General features: G+C 44.4%; 1 protein-coding gene across 2 annotated transcripts in view; it reads right to left on the reverse strand.

The window, feature by feature from the left end:
* Positions 1–12,548: 12,548 nt before the first annotated feature.
* CGNL1 (cingulin like 1) overlaps positions 12,549–19,862 on the reverse strand; it is a 202,334-nt gene continuing 195,020 nt past the window's right edge. For both annotated transcript variants that reach the window (XM_075345733.1, XM_075345735.1), the window contains exons 17-19: positions 19,056–19,164; positions 15,445–15,608; positions 12,549–13,244 (exon numbers count right to left, since the gene is read on the reverse strand). In XM_075345733.1, the coding sequence (XP_075201848.1) occupies positions 13,115–13,244; positions 15,445–15,608; positions 19,056–19,164 (403 nt within the window). In that variant the 3' untranslated portion in view covers positions 12,549–13,114. The remainder of the gene's footprint in view (positions 13,245–15,444; positions 15,609–19,055; positions 19,165–19,862) is intronic.

The following is a 19,862-nucleotide window of genomic DNA, read 5'->3' on the forward strand; positions in this document are numbered from 1 at the left end:
ATTTCCTTAGTATTGCACATGTGATAATTTAATCACCTGCACAGTTGATGATTCCAACACCCATTCAATGCTAAGGAAATCCTGAAAACATGCACTGTTGGCGGCCCTCGAGGACTGGAGTTGGGGAACCCTGGTGTATAGTGTACAGGTAATACAGTGATCACCAGTGACATTATACACAAGCGCTCTGTATATAGTGTCCGTGTATTAGTAATACAGTGATCACCGGTGACATTATGGACAGGAATTCTGTATATAGTGTACAGGTAATACAGTGATCAGCATTGACATTATACACAGGAACTCTATATATAGTGTATAGTGTGTGTGTACATGTAATACACTAACTTACCAGTGACGTCTCTAGCTGAATTTTTTCGTCTTCGCTTTTCCTCTTCATCCGGCACTGACCGCTATTATTTCTTCCAGCCATGACGCGACTCTGCAGAAAATAACACAGTCACCTATAGCCGATCACTCTCAGAGAGCATTCCCCACTTTTTCACCAATTTCTACACTACGTCAGACTGTTGTTCCCCCCATGGGAGACCGTATCCTCAAAATTAAATTATATTATGGCAGTAATAATTTCCCTTCATTTGCCCCTACAGTAATTATCTCCACTATTTGCCACCATAAACCAATAATGTCTGGTCCCCTGTATTTAATATCTCCCATCCTAGTCCCTTTTATTTAAAAATGTCTCCCATCCTAGGCCCCTATGTTCTTCCATCCCAGGCCCCTAAACTACCCCTTCCTGGGCTCCTATACCCACTATTCTGTCCATTCACAGAGGGGATGAACAAAATTATTATTCTCACCTTCCTACGCTCCCCTGGCGTCCTCTTGCAGCTTCATATCCAGTGCGGTCAAATGGCCACCCCACCAATCCGAGGCTACGCGATGACATCAGAGCGTGGCGCATAGCGGTGATGTTAAAATATGTGATGTGGGCCCATATACATGTATACACATGCAGACAGATACACACTGACACATGCACGCAGACGAGCGCACACACATACGCAGATGCACTGACATGCAAACAGACACCAGCGGGACAATGATAAGAAGGGAGCGCTGCACTCGGTCTCATAATTACTTTCAAATGTATCGGCATCTGCGATGCCGATACATTTGGAAGTGCGATCCTGGGCGGGGGGCCCGATGCTGGCAATGACACTGCTGGTAACCGCTCCCGGGCCACTCCAGCTCGCGGGCCCCATAGCAGTGGCGTGGCCTGCCTCAATTGCTGGTACGCCACTGACCAGTAGAGTTTACTGAAGGCTCTTCACCCTCCTAATTGAAAACACACACCAGCTGAATGAGAGTGCATCAAACAGCTCACATGTGCATGGTCACATTTAGAAATTAAAGGGAACCTGTCAGGTGCAATATGCACCCAGAACAACGAGCAGTTCTGGGTGCATATTGCTAATCCCTGCCTAACCGTCCCTGTATACACTAGTATGACGCCCTGGCAAAACCAAGTAGTCACAGATAGGCTCCCGCTAACACCATCCCTTACTCAGGTAACACACAACCGACCAGAAACCCTGGTCACACCCCCCTTAGGGAAAGATGGGCACACCAGTGGGCGGGACAAGGCGGTTGGAAACGCCCACCTAGGGATCTAGACAGCCCGAGGCGGGAAAACAGGCAGTCTAAGTCTGAGGTTCAAGTTGAGAGGAGTGGAAGCTGAGGCTAGGTGTAGATCCAGCTGGAGAAGCTCAATTTGAACGGTGCCAGGGTTGGAGCCCTGGTACCTTTGGCTAGGTAGGAGACGGTGGTCTCAGTCACCAGGAGACGGGAAGAAGGCTCGGCGGATCAGAGGTGGACCGGGACAGGGTTGTAGCCCGCCGGTACCGACACAGAGAACTGACCCGGAAACCGTAGCACAGAGGGGGTACTCAGACCCTGAAGCCAGGACCGAAACCAGCGGCCTAGCTAATTAACCAATTGAGGGCAAGATTATAGGTCCTGTCCCACCCAAAGTCCCTAAAGAAGACAACAGTCCACTGATAGGGATAAGGCCACCGCCAGGGCCCATAGATCCCACGGGCCAGCGTCTGATGGCACAGCTCCTTAGGCCACAGCCAGCCGGGAGCGGACTCCTGAGTTCCAGACCAGGCAGTCCACCATACACAAAAGAAGTGCAGAGGGAAAAGGACAGCGACCACCAGCCCGGGCGGGGGACCTGAATGCAACCGCCCGCGACAACCGGCCACCAGCACCTTTGGTGATTCAGTTACTGTGAGTAACCAAACATCCGCTCGCATATCCGGGCGCACCGGCCCTTGCCATCACTATACCCTGCACAAAGACACTGGATCCCGGGGCAACCATCACTACCCATGGAGCGGTTAACATCCAGCTGCCACTACATCTCCCCCGGGTGCCCCACAACAGCAGCGGTGGTGTCCCATTTCACCACACACAGTGGGTGGCGTCACGAACTTAATACGGCCAAGCCTGTACATTTATGTCCCCCATTTTATTCGGCGTGTCCGCGTGACCCCCGGGTCCGGAGGATCCCTCGAGCCACACACACACACACACACAGCGGGTCCGGATCCGAGCAGCAGCGGCTGCTGGCATAGGGAGCGGCACACTAGCATAGATAAAGAGATATTTAGAAAAAGTATTTCTAAAGATCCCATATGATATGCTAATGAGGCCAGTGACTAGTCGCAAGGGCGTTAGTTCCCTTGGTAGACGGCCCCCTTAGCATGTAAGCACACCTCTGTGGGTATACTAACATACTAATGAATGCGCAGTGTCAGAGGATGGTCGCGCTTGCCTCTCTGCTGTTATCACCGCCCAATGCTGGATTTTGGCTCAGTGCCATCGCCGCCCGATGCTGGATTTCGGCTTAGAGTGCACATGATCCTGGCTTTTTCACTGACCTAATAGCTAAAAGTGATATGTATGCTTTTCCACAAATATTTTGGCTACTTGTGTACTTAGGCATGATATTTCACAGCTTTCTTGATAAACTCAAGTGGAGCTGCTTGTGCTTGTTGTTATCTGTTCTTTACCTAGCAAAGTGTTCTTGTAATAATGTTACATGTGAGATCTACATTCTGTAGACACACAAATGGAAGGGGACTTTATTGCCACTAGGACCAACATTGCCAGAAATCTCCCTTAGGCTATGTGCGCACACTGCAGATTTGTTCCGCCAGCGAAAAACGCACCTTTGCCAGAAAAACGTAGTAAAAAAACGCATGCATTTTTACTGCTTTTTTGTCCTTGCGTTTTGTTTTGTTTTTTTAACATTATCAATGGCAAAACACAAGGAAAAACTCAGGGACCTGCAGAAAAGAAGTGACATGCTGCTTTTTGTTGCAGAAAAACTGCAGCAAAACCTGTAAGGAAAAAAAAACAAAAACGTGCGAACAGTATTTTTGATTTCTCATAGACTTTGCTGAGGAAGTGTCGCGGGCGGAGGGGACGCGCTCGCCACGCTCGGGTCCGGGGCTTCTGCTGCTGCTCGGTGGCTCGAGCGGTGGGCCGGACCCGGAGGCTCGAGCAGCGCTCCTCGTCCACGAGTGAAAAGGGGGTGGTTTGTTTTGGGAAATAGTTCGTGATGCCACCCACGGGTCGTGGTGATTATTAGCACCACCGCTGCTGATGACGGGGATCCTGGGAAGGATGGTGGGGAGCAGCTAGGATGTTGTCCCCTCCGTGGGTAGGGGTTGGTGATCCCGGGGCCCGGTGGTGATACGGGGAGGCTGGATGGCTGGGGGTGCAGGGTTGCAGGGACAGCGCGGCGCGGTGCCGGATGGCACTGGTGTACTCACTCAATCAATGACAGAGTCTCTGGTAAACCAAACGGCTGGATGGATGGGTCCCGCAGCCGGCTGCAGTGTTGTGCTCTCCTCGGACAGTGTGATGGTGGCTGTCTTTCCCTGCACCTGTTAGAATGTTCTGACTCCTGTGGTTGCCCACCGGTAGTCCGCTCCCCGGCGTATAGGTGCCGTGGGAGCCCGTTTTGCCCGCAGGCGCTGGCCCTTGGATCTCTAGCCTATGGCCGGTGGCTGTATATCCTCTCGGTGTGGACTGTTGCCTTCTGTCGGGTCTTGGTTGTTGGGAAACCCCTGGGGTTCCTGTCACACTCGGATTTGACTGTTGTCGGCGGCTCGAAGCCTAGTCGGGGTCCGATGGCCCTGCCTGTGTGCTTAGCTTCACTCCGCTCCCCGGTCCCCGGTTCGGTACCGGCGGGCCACCGCCCGACCCTGGTCGTACGGCTCTGCAGAGATTCACTAACTCCTGCAGACGGCCACCACCGTCTGCCAACCTTGCGGTTTGTTTCTGGGCCCCTACCCAGACACCAACAGTTTCTACTCCTCACACTTTCACCTCCAAAACGAATCTCACACTTTTCCCGCCTCCAGGCCTGTGAACTCCTCGGTGGGTGGGGCCAACCGCCTGGCTCCGCCCCACCTGGTGTGGACATCAACCCCTGGAGGGAGGCAACAAGGGTTTTTCTCTGACTGGTGTTACTGTCCAGGGGGTGTGTGTGTGGTTATGTCTGTGACTATCTGGCTAGTCCAGGGCGTCACAGAAGGACTGCATGAAGTTTATGAACACAAACTGCACCAATTCTGCACCAAAAAAGCAGCAAAAAAAGCAGTGTGCGCAGCACTCGTAATAGCTTGCACTTTCTTACCTGAGTGATTCTTCTATCTTACACAGCCTTTTATTAGCTGGTGTAGCTACACTTTATCACAGCTGCATTTCTACAAGTTTTTTTCTGCTGTCTTTTGTGCGTTTTTAATATTAAAAGGGATATTCCAGTCTTCCAAAATGATCCCTGGTACTCCGCTTAATAACTATTGATGTGATAATAGTCTCAAGCATTTTGCATTATATTCCAGAAGTCTCAATTGACTACCAGCTAACGTCTGGCCGCGCAAAATGCACCAGAAAACAGGCTGCGTTCCCACGATGAGTATTTGGTGAGTTTTTGATGTTGCAGATTTTCTGCAGCATTTCTGAGCCCATTAGGTAGATTACATTAATTGCGGGTTTTTTTTACTGTGTGTTTTACATGTATTTTTATTGTATTTTTGACACATTTTTTGTCTCTTGTTGGCATGTTATGTTGTAAATAAAGCTGCTTTGTTTGTTATACTTCGGGGTATTTGGCTTTGACAAAACTTTATTGATACAGTCATGCAGACTACGTGCAGTTTTTTACCTGCAGATTTTCCACATCTAATGCATACTGTGGAGAAAATCTGCACATAATATTCAGCGTACCCACAAGAGGAGACATTGTGCATTTCAAACACGCACCGCAGGTCAACTTACACAACATACAAAAGGAGAGTGGACATCAGATTTCTATAAATCCCATCCACTTTCATGTAAGAATATGCATTTTTTTTTTGGCATGGCAAAACTATGCAGCACCAAAATCTCATCATCATGGGAATGTAACTAAGAAAATTGCTGCAAAACGTTGCGCTATTTTAGATGTCAGCATACTCACCAAATTTTCCGAGGTGAAAATGCTTCAAGAAACACAAAGTGGTGCTTTTCTAAAGAACTTCTATTTGCGTGTTATCCATCTTTGTTATTGTTGTAATTTTAATTTAAAAAAGTGAGTTACTTTAGAAGCTTGGGTAAAAGAAAATGTCAAAAGCAGTACCGTGCCCAGCAAGTTGTTATTTACACTTGAATTACAATTCAGGGGAAATCCGCCTGAAAAATAAATCGTGCTTTATAGAAATCTCATGCCCACGGTGTTTGTTTTTTTTTTAAACCAGAACAAACAACACACAGCGACTTTCGGTGCATGTTTGAAGTCAGAGACAAAGATATTTGCAGAAAATAGCCAAATAGAACACCATTAGATGTGGAAAATCCACCGGTTAAAAGCGCATTTTTTTTGGGAGTATCCACTACGGAAACCCAATAAAAATGTGTGATCCATGCAATACTATAAGTTTTTTCAAAGATCAAGTATGAGGAAGTATGAAAGAAAAAGCAGATTTATGTGAAAAATGACATACTAACGAGAGACAAAAGCTGTAAAAAAACCCCATTACAAATGCATATAAAACATAAAAAAATGCAATAAAAAACCCCACAAGTAACCTAATTTAGCTATAAGGTGCAGAAAATCTGCAACATCAAATCTCGCTCATTAGGGAATGCAGCCGAACGCCTCCTTCACTCATATATAAATCAAATACGGTAAATAATGTTACCGGTGTCATCCATGTCTTGGATCAGTGTGTCATCCGTGTTTTGGGTCAAGGTGTCATCAGTGTTTTGGATTAGTGTGTCATCCGTGTTTTGGATCAATGTGTCATCCGTGTTTTGGGTCAGTGTGTCATCCGTGTCTTGGGTCAAGGTGTCATCAGTGTTTTGGATTAGTGTGTCATCCGTGTTTTGGATCAATGTGTCATCCGTGTCTTGGGTCAGTGTGTCATCCATGTTTTGGACCAGTGTGTCATCCGTATTTTGGATCAGTGTGTCATCCGTATTTTGGATCAGTGTGTCATCCGGGTCTTGGATCAGTGTGTCATCCGGGTCTTGGGTCAAGGTGTCATCAGTGTTTTGGATCAGTGTGCCATCCGTGTTTTGGGTCAGTGTGTCATCCGTGTTTTGGATCAGTGTGTCATCCACACTAATTCGAACCTCCCACTCCCAAATCCAAGACTTCTTCCGAGCTGCACCAAACCTCTGGAACGCTCTACTCCAAGAAGTTAGGACAAATCACAACTTACTCAGCTTCAGACGCTCCCTAAAAACGCATCTTTTTAGGGTGGCCTATCACACTCCCTAGCCAAACTAATTTCACCTAATCCCTCTACAACTTCTCAGAACATAACCCCACGTCAAACTCCATGGCACCCAAATGCATCTCAAGGCTCTGGCCAACTGGTCCAGAAAGCCATCATCTATCCCCCATGAGCTGGCTGGATTGTCATTTTAAATAAACACTTGTACCTTGCCCCTCCCTCCATCTCATTGTAGATTATAAGCTCTCACGAGCAGGGTTGCCATTTTTCCTTTTAAATATTGTATCCTCTATAATTGTTACTTGTTTGTATATGTTTATGTATATGATATGTATATGTTCCTCCTGAATTGTAAAGCACTGCGGAATATGTTGGCGCTATAGAAATAAAGATTATTATTATTATTATTATTATTATCCGTGTCTTGGATCAGTGTGTCATCCGTATTTTGGATCAGTGTGTCATCCGTATTTTGGATCAGTGTGTCATCCGGGTCTTGGATCAGTGTGCCATCCGTGTCTTGGACCAGTGTGCCATCCGTGTCTTGGACCAGTGTGCCATCCGTGTCTTGGACCAGTGTGCCATCCGCGTCTTGGACCAGTGTGCCATCCGCGTCTTGGACCAGAGTGCCATCCGCGTCTTGGACCAGTGTGCCATCCGCGTCTTCGACCAGTGTGCCATCCGCGTCTTCGACCAGTGTGCCATCCGCGTCTTCGACCAGTGTGCCATCCGTGTCTTCGACCAGTGTGCCATCCGTGTCTTTGATCAGTGTGTCATCCGTGTCTTGGATCAGTGTGTCATCCGTGTTTTGGACCAGAGTATCATCCATGTTTTGGATCAGTGTTTCATGTGCCTTGGACCAGTGTGTCATCCGTGTTTTGGATCAGTGTGTCATCCGCATTTTGGAGCAGTGTGTCATCCGCGTCTTGGACCAGTGTGTCATCCGTGTCTTTGGGTCAGTATGTCATCCGTGTCTTGGGTCAAGGTGTCATCAGTGTTTTGGATTAGTGTGTCATCCGTGTTTTGGATCAATGTGTCATCTGTGTTTTGGGTCAGTGTGTCATCCGTGTCTTGGGTCAAGGTGTCATCAGTGTTTTGGATTAGTGTGTCATCCGTGTTTTGGATCAATGTGTCATCCGTGTCTTGGGTCAGTGTGTCATCCGTGTTTTGGACCAGTGTGTCATCCGTGTTTTGGATCAGTGTGTCATCCGTATTTTGGATCAGTGTGTCATCCGTATTTTGGATCAGTGTGTCATCCGTGTCTTGGATCAGTGTGTCATCCGTATTTTGGATCAGTGTGTCATCCGTATTTTGGATCAGTGTGTCATCCGGGTCTTGGATAGGTGTGCCATCCGTGTCTTGGACCAGTGTGCCATCCGTGTCTTGGACCAGTGTGCCATCCGTGTCTTGGACCAGTGTGCCATCCGTGTCTTGGACCAGTGTGTCATCCGTGTCTTGGACCAGTGTGTCATCCGTGTCTTGGACCAGTGTGTCATCCGTGTCTTGGACCAGTGTGTCATCCGTGTCTTGGGTCAGTGTGTCATCCGTGTTTTGGACCAGTGTGTCATCCGTGTTTTGGATCAGTGTGTCATCCGTATTTTGGATCAGTGTGTCATCCGTGTCTTGGATCAGTGTGTCATCCGTGTCTTGGATCAGTGTGTCATCCGTATTTTGGATCAGTGTGTCATCCGGGTCTTGGATCAGTGTGCCATCCGTGTCTTGGACCAGTGTGCCATCCGTGTCTTGGACCAGTGTGCCATCCGTGTCTTGGACCAGTGTGCCATCCGTGTCTTGGACCAGTGTGCCATCCGTGTCTTGGACCAGTGTGTCATCCGTGTCTTGGACCAGTGTGTCATCCGTGTCTTGGACCAGTGTGTCATCCGTGTCTTGGGTCAAGGTGTCATCAGTGTTTTGGATTAGTGTGTCATCCGTGTTTTGGATCAATGTGTCATCCGTGTCTTGGGTCAGTGTGTCATCCGTGTTTTGGACCAGTGTGTCATCCGTGTTTTGGATCAGTGTGTCATCCGTATTTTGGATCAGTGTGTCATCCGTATTTTGGATCAGTGTGTCATCCGTGTCTTGGATCAGTGTGTCATCCGTATTTTGGATCAGTGTGTCATCCGGGTCTTGGATCAGTGTGCCATCCGGGTCTTGGACCAGTGTGCCATCCGTGTCTTGGACCAGTGTGCCATCCGTGTCTTGGACCAGTGTGCCATCCGTGTCTTGGACCAGTGTGTCATCCGTGTCTTGGACCAGTGTGTCATCCGTGTCTTGGACCAGTGTGTCATCCGTGTCTTGGACCAGTGTGTCATCCGTGTCTTGGACCAGTGTGTCATCCGTGTCTTGGACCAGTGTGTCATCCGTGTCTTGGACCAGTGTGTCATCCGTGTCTTGGACCAGTGTGTCATCCGTGTCTTGGATCAGTGTGTCATCCGTGTCTTGGATCAGTGTGTCATCCGTGTCTTGGATCAGTGTGTCATCCGTGTTTTGGACCAGTGTGTCATCAGTGTTTTGGACCAGTGTGTCATCCGTGTTTTGGACCAGTGTGTCATCCGTGTCTTAAGGCCTCTTCTCCACTAGCGTTTTTTTCCTGCAAATTCCCTCGCATTGAGAAACGGTTTGCAATCTTGCAAATGGTTTCTAATGATGCTGTCTCCATTTCCCTGTTTTTCTCAGACGATACACGGGCTCTCCTTGAAATCGCAGCATGCTGCGATTTGATGCGATTCTCAGCTCTCTCACCCCCATGAAAGGCAGAATCCGGGTGGCATGCGCATGTCACACGGATCCCGACACTTGCATCCCGCGTCAGACTGGCTACCGGAGGAATCTCCTGTAAAACCAGTCCTGGCCGCGGTTACATGCACTGAACCCTGGAGCTGTCACCTGAGCTCCAGACTACAGCCTGAACAGCGAGCGCCGAGTGATGGATTCCCCGGCGACTGCTGGTCAGGTCAGCACAGCTGCAAACAGATCAGGCAGACGCTGGAGCTCAGGTTACAGCTCCGGAGCTGAGTGCAGGTAACCGCGGCCAGGACTGGTTTTACAGGCGATTTCTCCCGTAGCCAGCCCTACACTGCTTACCTAAAAACTCACATAGCACTCGCATGACGCTCACATGTCATACGAATGCTATGTGAGGAAAAAAACACACACTGTACGCAGATCACACGCAGGATACTTGACTCACATTTTGAGCAGAGTATCGCTGTGATTTAAAAAACGCTAGTGGAGAAGAGGCCTAAGTCAGTGTGTCATCCGTGTTTTGGATCAGTGTGTCATAAGCATTTTGGACCAGTGTGTCATCTGCGTCTTGGACCAGTGTGTCATCCGTGTCTTTGGGTCAGTGTGTCATCCGTGCCTTGGACCAGTGTGCCATCCGTGTTTTGGATCAGTGTGTCATCCGTGTTTTGGATCAGTGTGTCATCCGTGTTTTGGACCAGTGTGTCATCAGTGTTTTGGACCAGAGTATTATCCGTGTTTTGGATCAGTGTTTCATCCGTGCCTTGAACTAGTGTGTCATCCGTATTTTGGATCAGTGTTTCATCCGTGCCTTGAACCAGTGTGTCATCTGTGTCTTGGACCAGTGTATCATCTGTGTCTTGGACCAGTGTGTCATCTGTGTCTTGAACCAGTGTGTCATCCGTATTTTGGATCAGTGTTTCATCCGCATTTTGGACCAGTGTGTCATCCGCATTTTGGACCAGTGTGTCATCCGCATTTTGGATCAGTGTGTCATCCGCATTTTGGACCAGTGTGTCATCTGCGTCTTGGACCAGTGTGTCATCCGTGTCTTTGGGTCAGTGTGTCATCCGTGTCTTTGGGTCAGTGTGTCATCCGTGTCTTTGGGTCAGTGTGTCATCCGTGTCTTTGGGTCAGTGTGTCATCCGTGTCTTTGGGTCAGTGTGTCATCCGTGTCTTTGGGTCAGTGTGTCATCCGTGTCTTTGGGTCAGTGTGTCATCCGTGTTTTGGGTCAGTGTGTCATCCGTGTCTTCAACCAGTGTGTCATCCTTGTCTTGGGTAAGTGTGTCATCCGTGTCTTGGACCAGTGTGTCATCTGTGTCTTGGACCAGTGTGTCATCTGTGTCTTGGACCAGTGTGTCATCTGTGTCTTGGACCAGTGTGTCATCTGTGTCTTGGATCAGTGTGTCATCCGTGTTTTGGACCAGTGTGTCATCCGTGTTTTGGATCAGTGTTTTATCCGTGCCTTGAACCAGTGTGTCATCCGTATTTTGGATCAGTGTTTCATCCGTGCCTTGAACCAGTGTGTCATCCGTGTTTTGGATCAGTGTGTCATCCGCATTTTGGATCAGTGTGTCATCCGCATTTTGGACCAGTGTGTCATCCGCATTTTGGACCAGTGTGTCATCCGCGTCTTGGACCAGTGTGTCATCCGCGTCTTGGACCAGTGTGTCATCCGTGTCTTTGGGTCAGTGTGTCATCCGTGTCTTTGGGTCAGTGTGTCATCCGTGTCTTTGGGTCAGTGTGTAATCCGTGTCTTTGGGTCAGTGTGTCATCCGTGTTTTGGGTCAGTGTGTCATCCGTGTCTTCAACCAGTGTGTCATCCTTGTCTTGCGTAAGTGTGTCATCCGTGTCTTGGACCAGTGTGTCATCTGTGTCTTGGACCAGTGTGTCATCTGTGTCTTGGACCAGTGTGTCATCTGTGTCTTGGACCAGTGTGTCATCTGTGTCTTGGACCAGTGTGTCATCTGTGTCTTGGACCAGTGTGTCATCTGTGTCTTGGACCAGTGTGTCATCCCTGTCTTGGATCAATGTGTCATCCGTGTCTTGGATCAGTGTGTCATCCGTGTCTTGGATCAGTGTATCATCCGTGTCTTGGATCAGTGTGTCATCCGTGTCTTGGATCAGTGTGTCATCCGTGTCTTGGATCAGTGTGTCATCCGTGTCTTGGCTCAGTGTGTCATCCGTGTCTTGGATCAGTGTGTCATCCGTGTCTTGGATCAGTGTGTCATCCGTGTCTTGGATCAGTGTGTCATCCGTGTCTTGGATCAGTGTGTCATCCGTGTATCCATCTTTACCATCATTGTGTCATCTGTGTTTTTCCAGTAGGGATAAAGAAAGAATAATATTACAATGCCTCTCCTATACTTTTCATTATTAAACACATATAACACAAGAATGCCATCTATGTGCGGTACGTGTTTTCACAGACCCATAGACATGGATTTTCCATTGTCATCGGAGTTGCTGGAGAAAAAAAATAGACGTCTCTGTGTGTGTTGCATGGACACATAATCTATATAAAATACAGATGTGAGCAACCCCAGTGAGTACCCTGGTCCACTGCACTTTGCTCTCCCAAGTAACTACCAACACCCTGAGCCCGGGGCCTTCCCTACCTGTGGAGGGACTAACATCTGGCTGCTTAACTCCATCTGCCCCAGTACTCCGTACAGCAGTGGCGGTATTCCCATTACTGCAACCCACAGGTGGCGTCACAAACTTATCCCCTGTAAATACCCCCTTTATATGGATCAAAGTGTCAGCCAAGCATGGTCCGGACCCCCTCGAGCCACGATCCCGGATCCAAGCAGCTCGACTAACACCAGGGTGGCACATATATTTTGCACAAATTGTATTTCTTTGTAAGACAAAACCAGGAATGGTCTAAACAGAGAAATTGTAATTTGCTGTTTTAGATTTACAAGTTTTCGTTTTTTTTCTCAAAGGCAAAAACACTGCACCTAATCTACACTGTGTGAATTCTCTTCTTCTTGCGCACTTAGTTGCTAACACATTAAATTGGAGAAACTTTGTTTCATTTTGTTAAAAGTCCTTTAATAGGTACTATTAAAAAAATATCATTTTCATTGAACATGAAAAGAAAAGCGCAACAGGAAAGTGACATCAGGATTAACAGATTTTCCAACAAGGTAATGTAGAAATCAACAGAAACGAAGAATTATTTACAGCACAGTAGTGTCTACACCAAGGAGCTCAACCTTCAACACTTGAGCTATTTCCGCGAGTGCTGGGAGCTGCCGTCAGAGCAGCAGATGGCCGCTTTCTATTGATTTACAGTCATTACACAGCTGTGGGGGACAAATTACTTTCACATATTGATTCTTGTAACAGTTTTGACAAATACATTTTTTAGGAAATGCTCAAAAATCATATATTTCAATTAGAATATTTACAAAATAACAGAAGTTTTAAGACATCAACCTGTACAAAACAATTTCCTTCATCCTCATGCGGAACGGACATCTAGACCGCTGGCAGACCTGGAACTTCTAGCTATAACATTTGTTATGTTGTACTAAAATATGTATTAGAATAGAGTTAAGGCTTTTTTTGTTTTTAAGCTTCATTTTATAGTCCAAATAACAGATCCAAATTAGGCAGTTATACCATCATCTCTGGAAAACGTATATACAGGAGATTCATAAAGACTCTCTCCGTCAGTGCTCAGGTCGTCATCATCATCCAAGTCATTTAACAACTTGCTTGGTGAACATCTGCGTCTGCTACAAGAAGAAAAATAAGAAAATCAGAAAATATTGTGCCATTCACTATTTCACGCTGTATAGCATCCTGATATTTTAGAGTATTTTACTAGTAAATAATTTTTGATACTGAAAAAAATAAAATACATTATAATTAGGGATGATCGAATACCTCAAATATTCGGCTTCGCAAATATCCGACGCATAGGTCGCCGCTATGCGAATATTTGATGTGTAATGTAAGTCTATGGGAAGCCTGAATAGTTGTTATTCGGGTTTCCCATAGACTTACACTGCGCATCGAATATTCGCAAATAGTCGAATAGCGGCAACCTATTCAGCAAATATTCGCGAAGCTGAATATTTCAAGTATTCGATCAACCCTAATTATAATATTCACGGTGGTTAAATTATCACCAATCTCATAAGTCTTTTAGGAAGAACTTTTTTTGTACATTTGGTAGTTTTAATGCTTTCACCACAGAGCAATTTTCCATTTTTCTCCCCCTCTTCTAAGAGCCATAATATAATACAGTATAGCCATTTGAAGTTGTACTTTTGAATGACACCATTCATTCTGCCACATACTGTACTGTAAAAAAAAATACAATTGCAGTGAAAATTTATTTTCGTGGCTTGTAATGTACCGCATTCACCATTTTGGTAAACTGACCGGGCAATATGACTTCTCAGGTCAGTATGCGTTTGTAGATATCAAACATGTATAGTTTTACTTTTATTTATGTAGTGAAAAAAAATTCAGACATTTCTCTAAAAAAAAAAAAAAAAAAAAAAAGAATTGCGCTTATGTCGCCAAGACTCATAGTGTGCTCATATTTCAGGATCTGGGTCTCAGTGACTGCATATCTTTTGCATCTTGAGCTAACGTTTTTAATTATACCATATTTGCGTCGATACAATGTTTCGATCGCCTGGTATTGCATTTTTAATGCAATGTTGCAGCAACAAAAAAAACCCTTAATTTTGCCGTTTGTAAATTTTTTTCTCGCCACGCCGTGTGCCAAACAGATTAATTGATTTTATATTTTGATAGATCGAACATTCCTGAATGCAGCGATGTGGTTTTTTTTTATTTTCAATGGAGCAGACAGTGGGGGATTTGAACCTCTAGGTTTTCTTTTTTAATATTTTTTTTAAATTGGGTTTACTAGTCCTCTAGGAAACTTTATGATTACACTGTCCAATCGCTTCTACTGATTAAAGTGATGCTTCAGAATCACTCTGATCAGCTGAAATGCTGTGTTCCTGTGAGTGCCGCCGCTCTGCCAGCATTTACAGGAATTGAGTCATGGCAGCAACAGAAGTCATCATCTGCCCCCAAGCTGCCATGCCACGTCTCAGGGTCACCATCCACATTGGCACCCTGTGATCGCGTCACGGGTCCTCCCAATGGTGGCAGGGAATGGCGCAATCCCTGATGGAGCGAATTAGATCGGGCTGTCATAGTTTCACACAACGATCTAAGGGGTCAAGGAAGGGGTTAATATCTAAACTGCTGGCACCAAAAATGAATACACCCCTAAAATAAAATAGCCAAATTGTGCCCAGTTAACCCTTTTCCTTGCCCTGTACGTCCCTGGTCGTGAAAGGGTTTAATACTGTAAATTAAAAAAAATAATTTGTATTTTTATATAGTGTCTCTTAGTAGCCAGCTATTTAAAGGATCCATGTTAGATGTGTAGATTGATTTCAAAGACAAAAAAACGTGGCACATTTCTAAAGCAAACCGGTCACTAGGTCAAAAATGCAGTTTTTGTACTTATAGAATTTCTTTTATTAAATCACCATAAAGTTCCAGAAGTGTGGACCTTTTGACTTGGTGAAGAATTTTTTTTTTAAATCTTTACAAAGCAGCATGGCTCACAGGATTCTTTGGGGGCGGCATTTAGGCTGCCCTGTATAATTACCTTGTGAGCCATGACCCCTCAAAAAAAAAAAAAAACAAAACAAAAAAACAGAAAAAATTGCACTATATTAAAAAAAGGCCCAGATCTCTGGAACTGGACAGTAGACTTAAAAAATGGTCCTCTTTAATATTAATTTAATAAATGACTGTGGCTCTCATACATTTGTGAGAGCATGTTACACTGCACATTTGTTCATAGACATTTCTTTTAATTCAAAATTGGAATTTATCAACTCAATCACTACTAGTCAGCAAAGGATTAACAATTGTATCCTAGAGAATCAGATCACCTACCTCAGCTCCTTCTTTGCTGCATTCAGCTGTGCTTGTAGCTGTTCATTGAAGTCAGCTTGTTCCTCCAGATCTCTTTGAAGTTTCTTTTTGGCACTTTCTAATCTATCTATTTCCTCTTCTGCTTCTTCAACTTGTCGCTTCATTGATTTTAATCGCAAACTTAGCTAAAAAAAAACAAAAACGTTTTAAATTGTAATAAATTTTATACATGCATACACATACAGTCATGACCAAAAATGTTGGCACCCTTTAAATTGTTTCAGAAAATGAAGTATTTCTTTCAGAAAATTATTGCAATTACACATATTTTGTTATATACCTTTTTATTTCCTTTGTGAGTATTGAGACAGAACAAAAAAAAAAAAAAAAGCAGAAAAACAGAGGAAAAAAAAACATAATTGGACATAATTTCACACAAACCCCCCAAAATGAGCTACACAAAATTGTGGGTAAACAAAGCATAGAGAAGAGAAAGAGAAGTGTCTGAGGGCTTGAGAGCTAAAATTGTTGAAAAATATCAACTATCTCAAGGTCACATATCCATTTCCAGAGGTCTTGATGTTCTTTTGACTACAGTACACAACATAATCAAGAAGTTTAGCTAACCTTACCTGGACAAGGATGGTAAAGAAAAATTGATGAAAGATTGTAAAGCAGGATAGCCCAGATGGTGGAATCAAGTTCCAAAGAAATTCAAGCTGTAGGCTCAGGGAGCATCACTGACAGTGGAACTATCCGCCCACATTTGAATTAAATGAAACACTATGGCAGGAGATCCAAGAGGATCACACTCCTGACACAGAGACATAAAGAATGATTGCAGTTTGCCAAAATGTAAGTAAGTAAAAAATCCTTCTGGAAAAGCATCTTGTGGACAGATGAGACCAAGGTTGAGCTTTTTGGTAAAACACATCAATCTACTATTTACCGAAAACAGAAAGAGGCCTACAAAGAAAAGAACACTGTACCTACAGTCAAAAATGGTGGAGTTTCAAAAATGTTTTGGGGTTGTTTTGCAGCCTCTGTCACTGGGTCCCTTGACTGTGTGCAAAGGATCATGAAATCTAAAGATTATCAAGGGATTTTTTGTTGTGATGTAGTGTCCAGTGTCAGAAAGCTGGGTTTGCATCCTATGTCATGGATTTTCTAGGAGTACAATGACCCCCAAACGTACTTCAAGAAGCACCCTGAAATGGATGTAAATAAAGAACTGGAGAGATGTGAAGTGGCAGCAATGAGTCTAGATCCAAATCCCATTGAACAGCTATGGAGAGATCTTAAAATTGCTGTTGGGAGAAAGCGCCCTGCAAATTTGAGAGACCTGAAGCCGTTTGGAAAAGAAGAGTGGTCCAAAATTCCAATTGAGAGGCGTAAGAACCTTGATGATGGATATAGGAAGCAATTGATTGTAGTTATTTATTACAAAGGGTGAACATACAAATGTTAAGTTGAGAGTGACAACAATTTTGTCTGGACCAGTTTTGGAGTTTTGAATGACATTATGTCCAATTTGCCTTTCTTCCTTGTTTTTTTGTGTTGATCCAACACACACAAAGGAAATAAATATGTATAACAAAACATGTGTACGTGCAATAGATTTCTTGGAGATAAACTTATATTATCATGCAGAGATAGCCATGGACACATCAGTAACACAAGACAATTCTGGTATTATGAGGGAAAAACGAATAAGGATTCGAGAGAAATTATGTTGGATACAGAGATTATATATTAAACCTGAACTATACCACACCAAAAAGAACAATCTACAAAAACGATTAAATATTTAAAGAAGTTTCTCACAGTAATAAAAATATGAAGTCATTAGGAAGCCACAACATTATCAAATAGATATCAACCTCTCAGATGTCCCTGGTTCATTGGAATTTAAAGCGTTTTTCTGGGAGTCTATTGGGGTTTTTTTTATTATCCTTAAGGCCCAATTCAAATGTCTGAGTTTCACGTATGCAAAAAATGGTACGTGTGTGATCAGTGTATTGCATCCGTGCGACATCAGTATTTGGGGAGTGTGTCATCAGTATTTTTCATGTATGGATTAAGAAATCAGTTACAAAGTTACTCCTATTCTTTGCAATGTTAAACACTGACTACACACGAATGGCACACAGATGCTATCCTCGTGCTGTCCGTATTTTTCATGAACCCATAGACTTGTATTGGCACTTTTCATCCCTGCTGCCAGAAAACTCTGTGAAATGTCTCTGTGAACACACACTGTATGTGAACAGCACCATAGACTATAATGGGTAAGCGTTCCATCTGTGAAAAGCACGAGCATGTACTGAAACACAGAATGAGGCCTAAGGTTGCAGCTGCAGAAAATAAACACAGCTATGCTACACAACTCTAGCAATGCCTCTACACAGCTGCTTCAATCTCTATTGACTGGCATAAGTTGAGCAGAGGTGTCACAACTATAAGACAAATGACCACTGCAGCCAATCAGTGAGCTCATCAGTTCATGCAGTCTACATCGACAGTCGCTGAGCCCAGTGATTGACTGAAGCTGTGGTATGCGCTCTAGTTGTGACTTCAGCATTGTAGCCTAATAACAAAGACCAGTGTAGTAGTTGGGAGGCATTGATGTTCCTCAGGAGGGCATGTACATTTGTGTTTGTAAATTCTCAGCTGCGACCTGATGGACTAAAGAAATTAATTCACACAACCCCTTTACCTCTTTTGTAGCTGTATTGTTGCACTCTTTAGCCTGCAGTGCTATGCAGATATTGCAATTTTCTATGAGAGTAGTAGTAGACAGAGAACCTGTGCAAATATGTGACCCCTCATTTGATCCGAATGGTAATTACGCAGATTTAAAGGGGTTGTCCACTATTAGGATAACCCCTTCTGATTCTACACGTTTCCCCTAGGCAAAATAATAAAGCCTATACTTACCTCCCGTGTCGGTGTTGCGGTTCGCGTTCCCGGGGTTCACGTGTTGTTGTGACGTAATGCGGGCCTCGGGTCCAATTAGCACCGGATTTGATCTCCTCGTCTTAGGACCAAATGAGCAATCAACAGGAAGTGAGCTGCTGTTCACTTACTGGTGATTGCTGGAACGGCGCCGACATGGGAGGTGAGTATAGGCATTATTATTTTACCTAGGAAAAAGGTGGAATCAGAAGGGGTTGTCCTAGTAGTGGACATCCCCTTTAAGCTTTTATGCCATTTCTCTAGGGTGTATCAGATGTTAAACAGGTTTGGTTTGAAAACTCTTCCAGTAAGCACCCAAAACTGAAAAATTGGAAATTTGCAAAAGTAATCAGAGGGCATGTTGCCTATTTGATGTCAATCGTGTGGCATAAAAAAAATGATTATTTTTCCACATTTTAGCGTTTGGTCATGTGGCAGTAACGCTACAACCAGCAGGTGACCATGTCACTATATAGCCCAAGTCATTTACTGTTGTTATAGCAGACGCAGATGGATGCTGGTAGAATATCTGCAAAAAGTGCCATAATTTGCTAACAATTTTAAAAAATAAACAACAAAACACATTTAGATTTACCTATAACAATTTTTAAGATTCTCTTCAATATTAGACATCTGCTTTTTAGCTACTATGGACAGAACACACATTTGTAGTCTACCTGATCTTTCTGATCTGTTAAAGTGAGATGTTCGTCATCGACCTGCATCATTAACTCTTTCACCTTCCTCTCCAGCCTGCGGTTGTTCAGTTGGAGATTTGCCCGGTCCCTGAGAGAAAGGAAAGTGCATTGTTTGGAAATTGAATCAGGAAGCGGTGCCAGATCCTTTTCTCCTTTCCCTCAGAATGCTGATGAAACCTACATTGCTCTTAATATTCTGCGGATTTACTGCTTGCAGCACAGAACGTTTCACGTCTTTTCTGTTGCCATTCAGAAAAGCGATAATGTTATTGTCACCTGGACCCAAATGTCAATAATGTAATATTTCGTAAACTTAGTCTCAAGAGGAAGCAACACAGAGGGCAAGAACAGACTGTGATCCAGGTCACCGGCACAAAAAATAAACCAGCCATAGCCAAGTATTCAATGCAAGGCATTCTGGTACAGTATTAGGTTGCTGGTGATGTGATGTTGACATTAGTGGAATACTAATGCTAAGCTCTCAGTTATAATACAATATAACCCTCTTGTAAAAAAAATTCCTCCGAATGTTTGTAATATTGGGATCTATCTTTATTGTGACATCCTTTAGTAGGCAAACATGTAGGTTAATATTGTCAAAATGCAAATTAAGTTGACTGTACCTCTAACATATGAACAAGTTATGAATAACAAAAGAACGAAACTTTCCATGTGACCACAGGGGTCAGTTCAGGACGACTAATTGTAAAAAAAAAAACACCCAGATCGGCTGTAGTATTTGAGTGTATAGTTGTGATAGCCCTATGGTCTACTTTGAGCTTTGTC

The sequence above is a fragment of the Anomaloglossus baeobatrachus genome, chromosome 4 (genome assembly GCF_048569485.1).
Source record: "Anomaloglossus baeobatrachus isolate aAnoBae1 chromosome 4, aAnoBae1.hap1, whole genome shotgun sequence".
NCBI lineage: Eukaryota > Metazoa > Chordata > Amphibia > Anura > Aromobatidae > Anomaloglossus > Anomaloglossus baeobatrachus.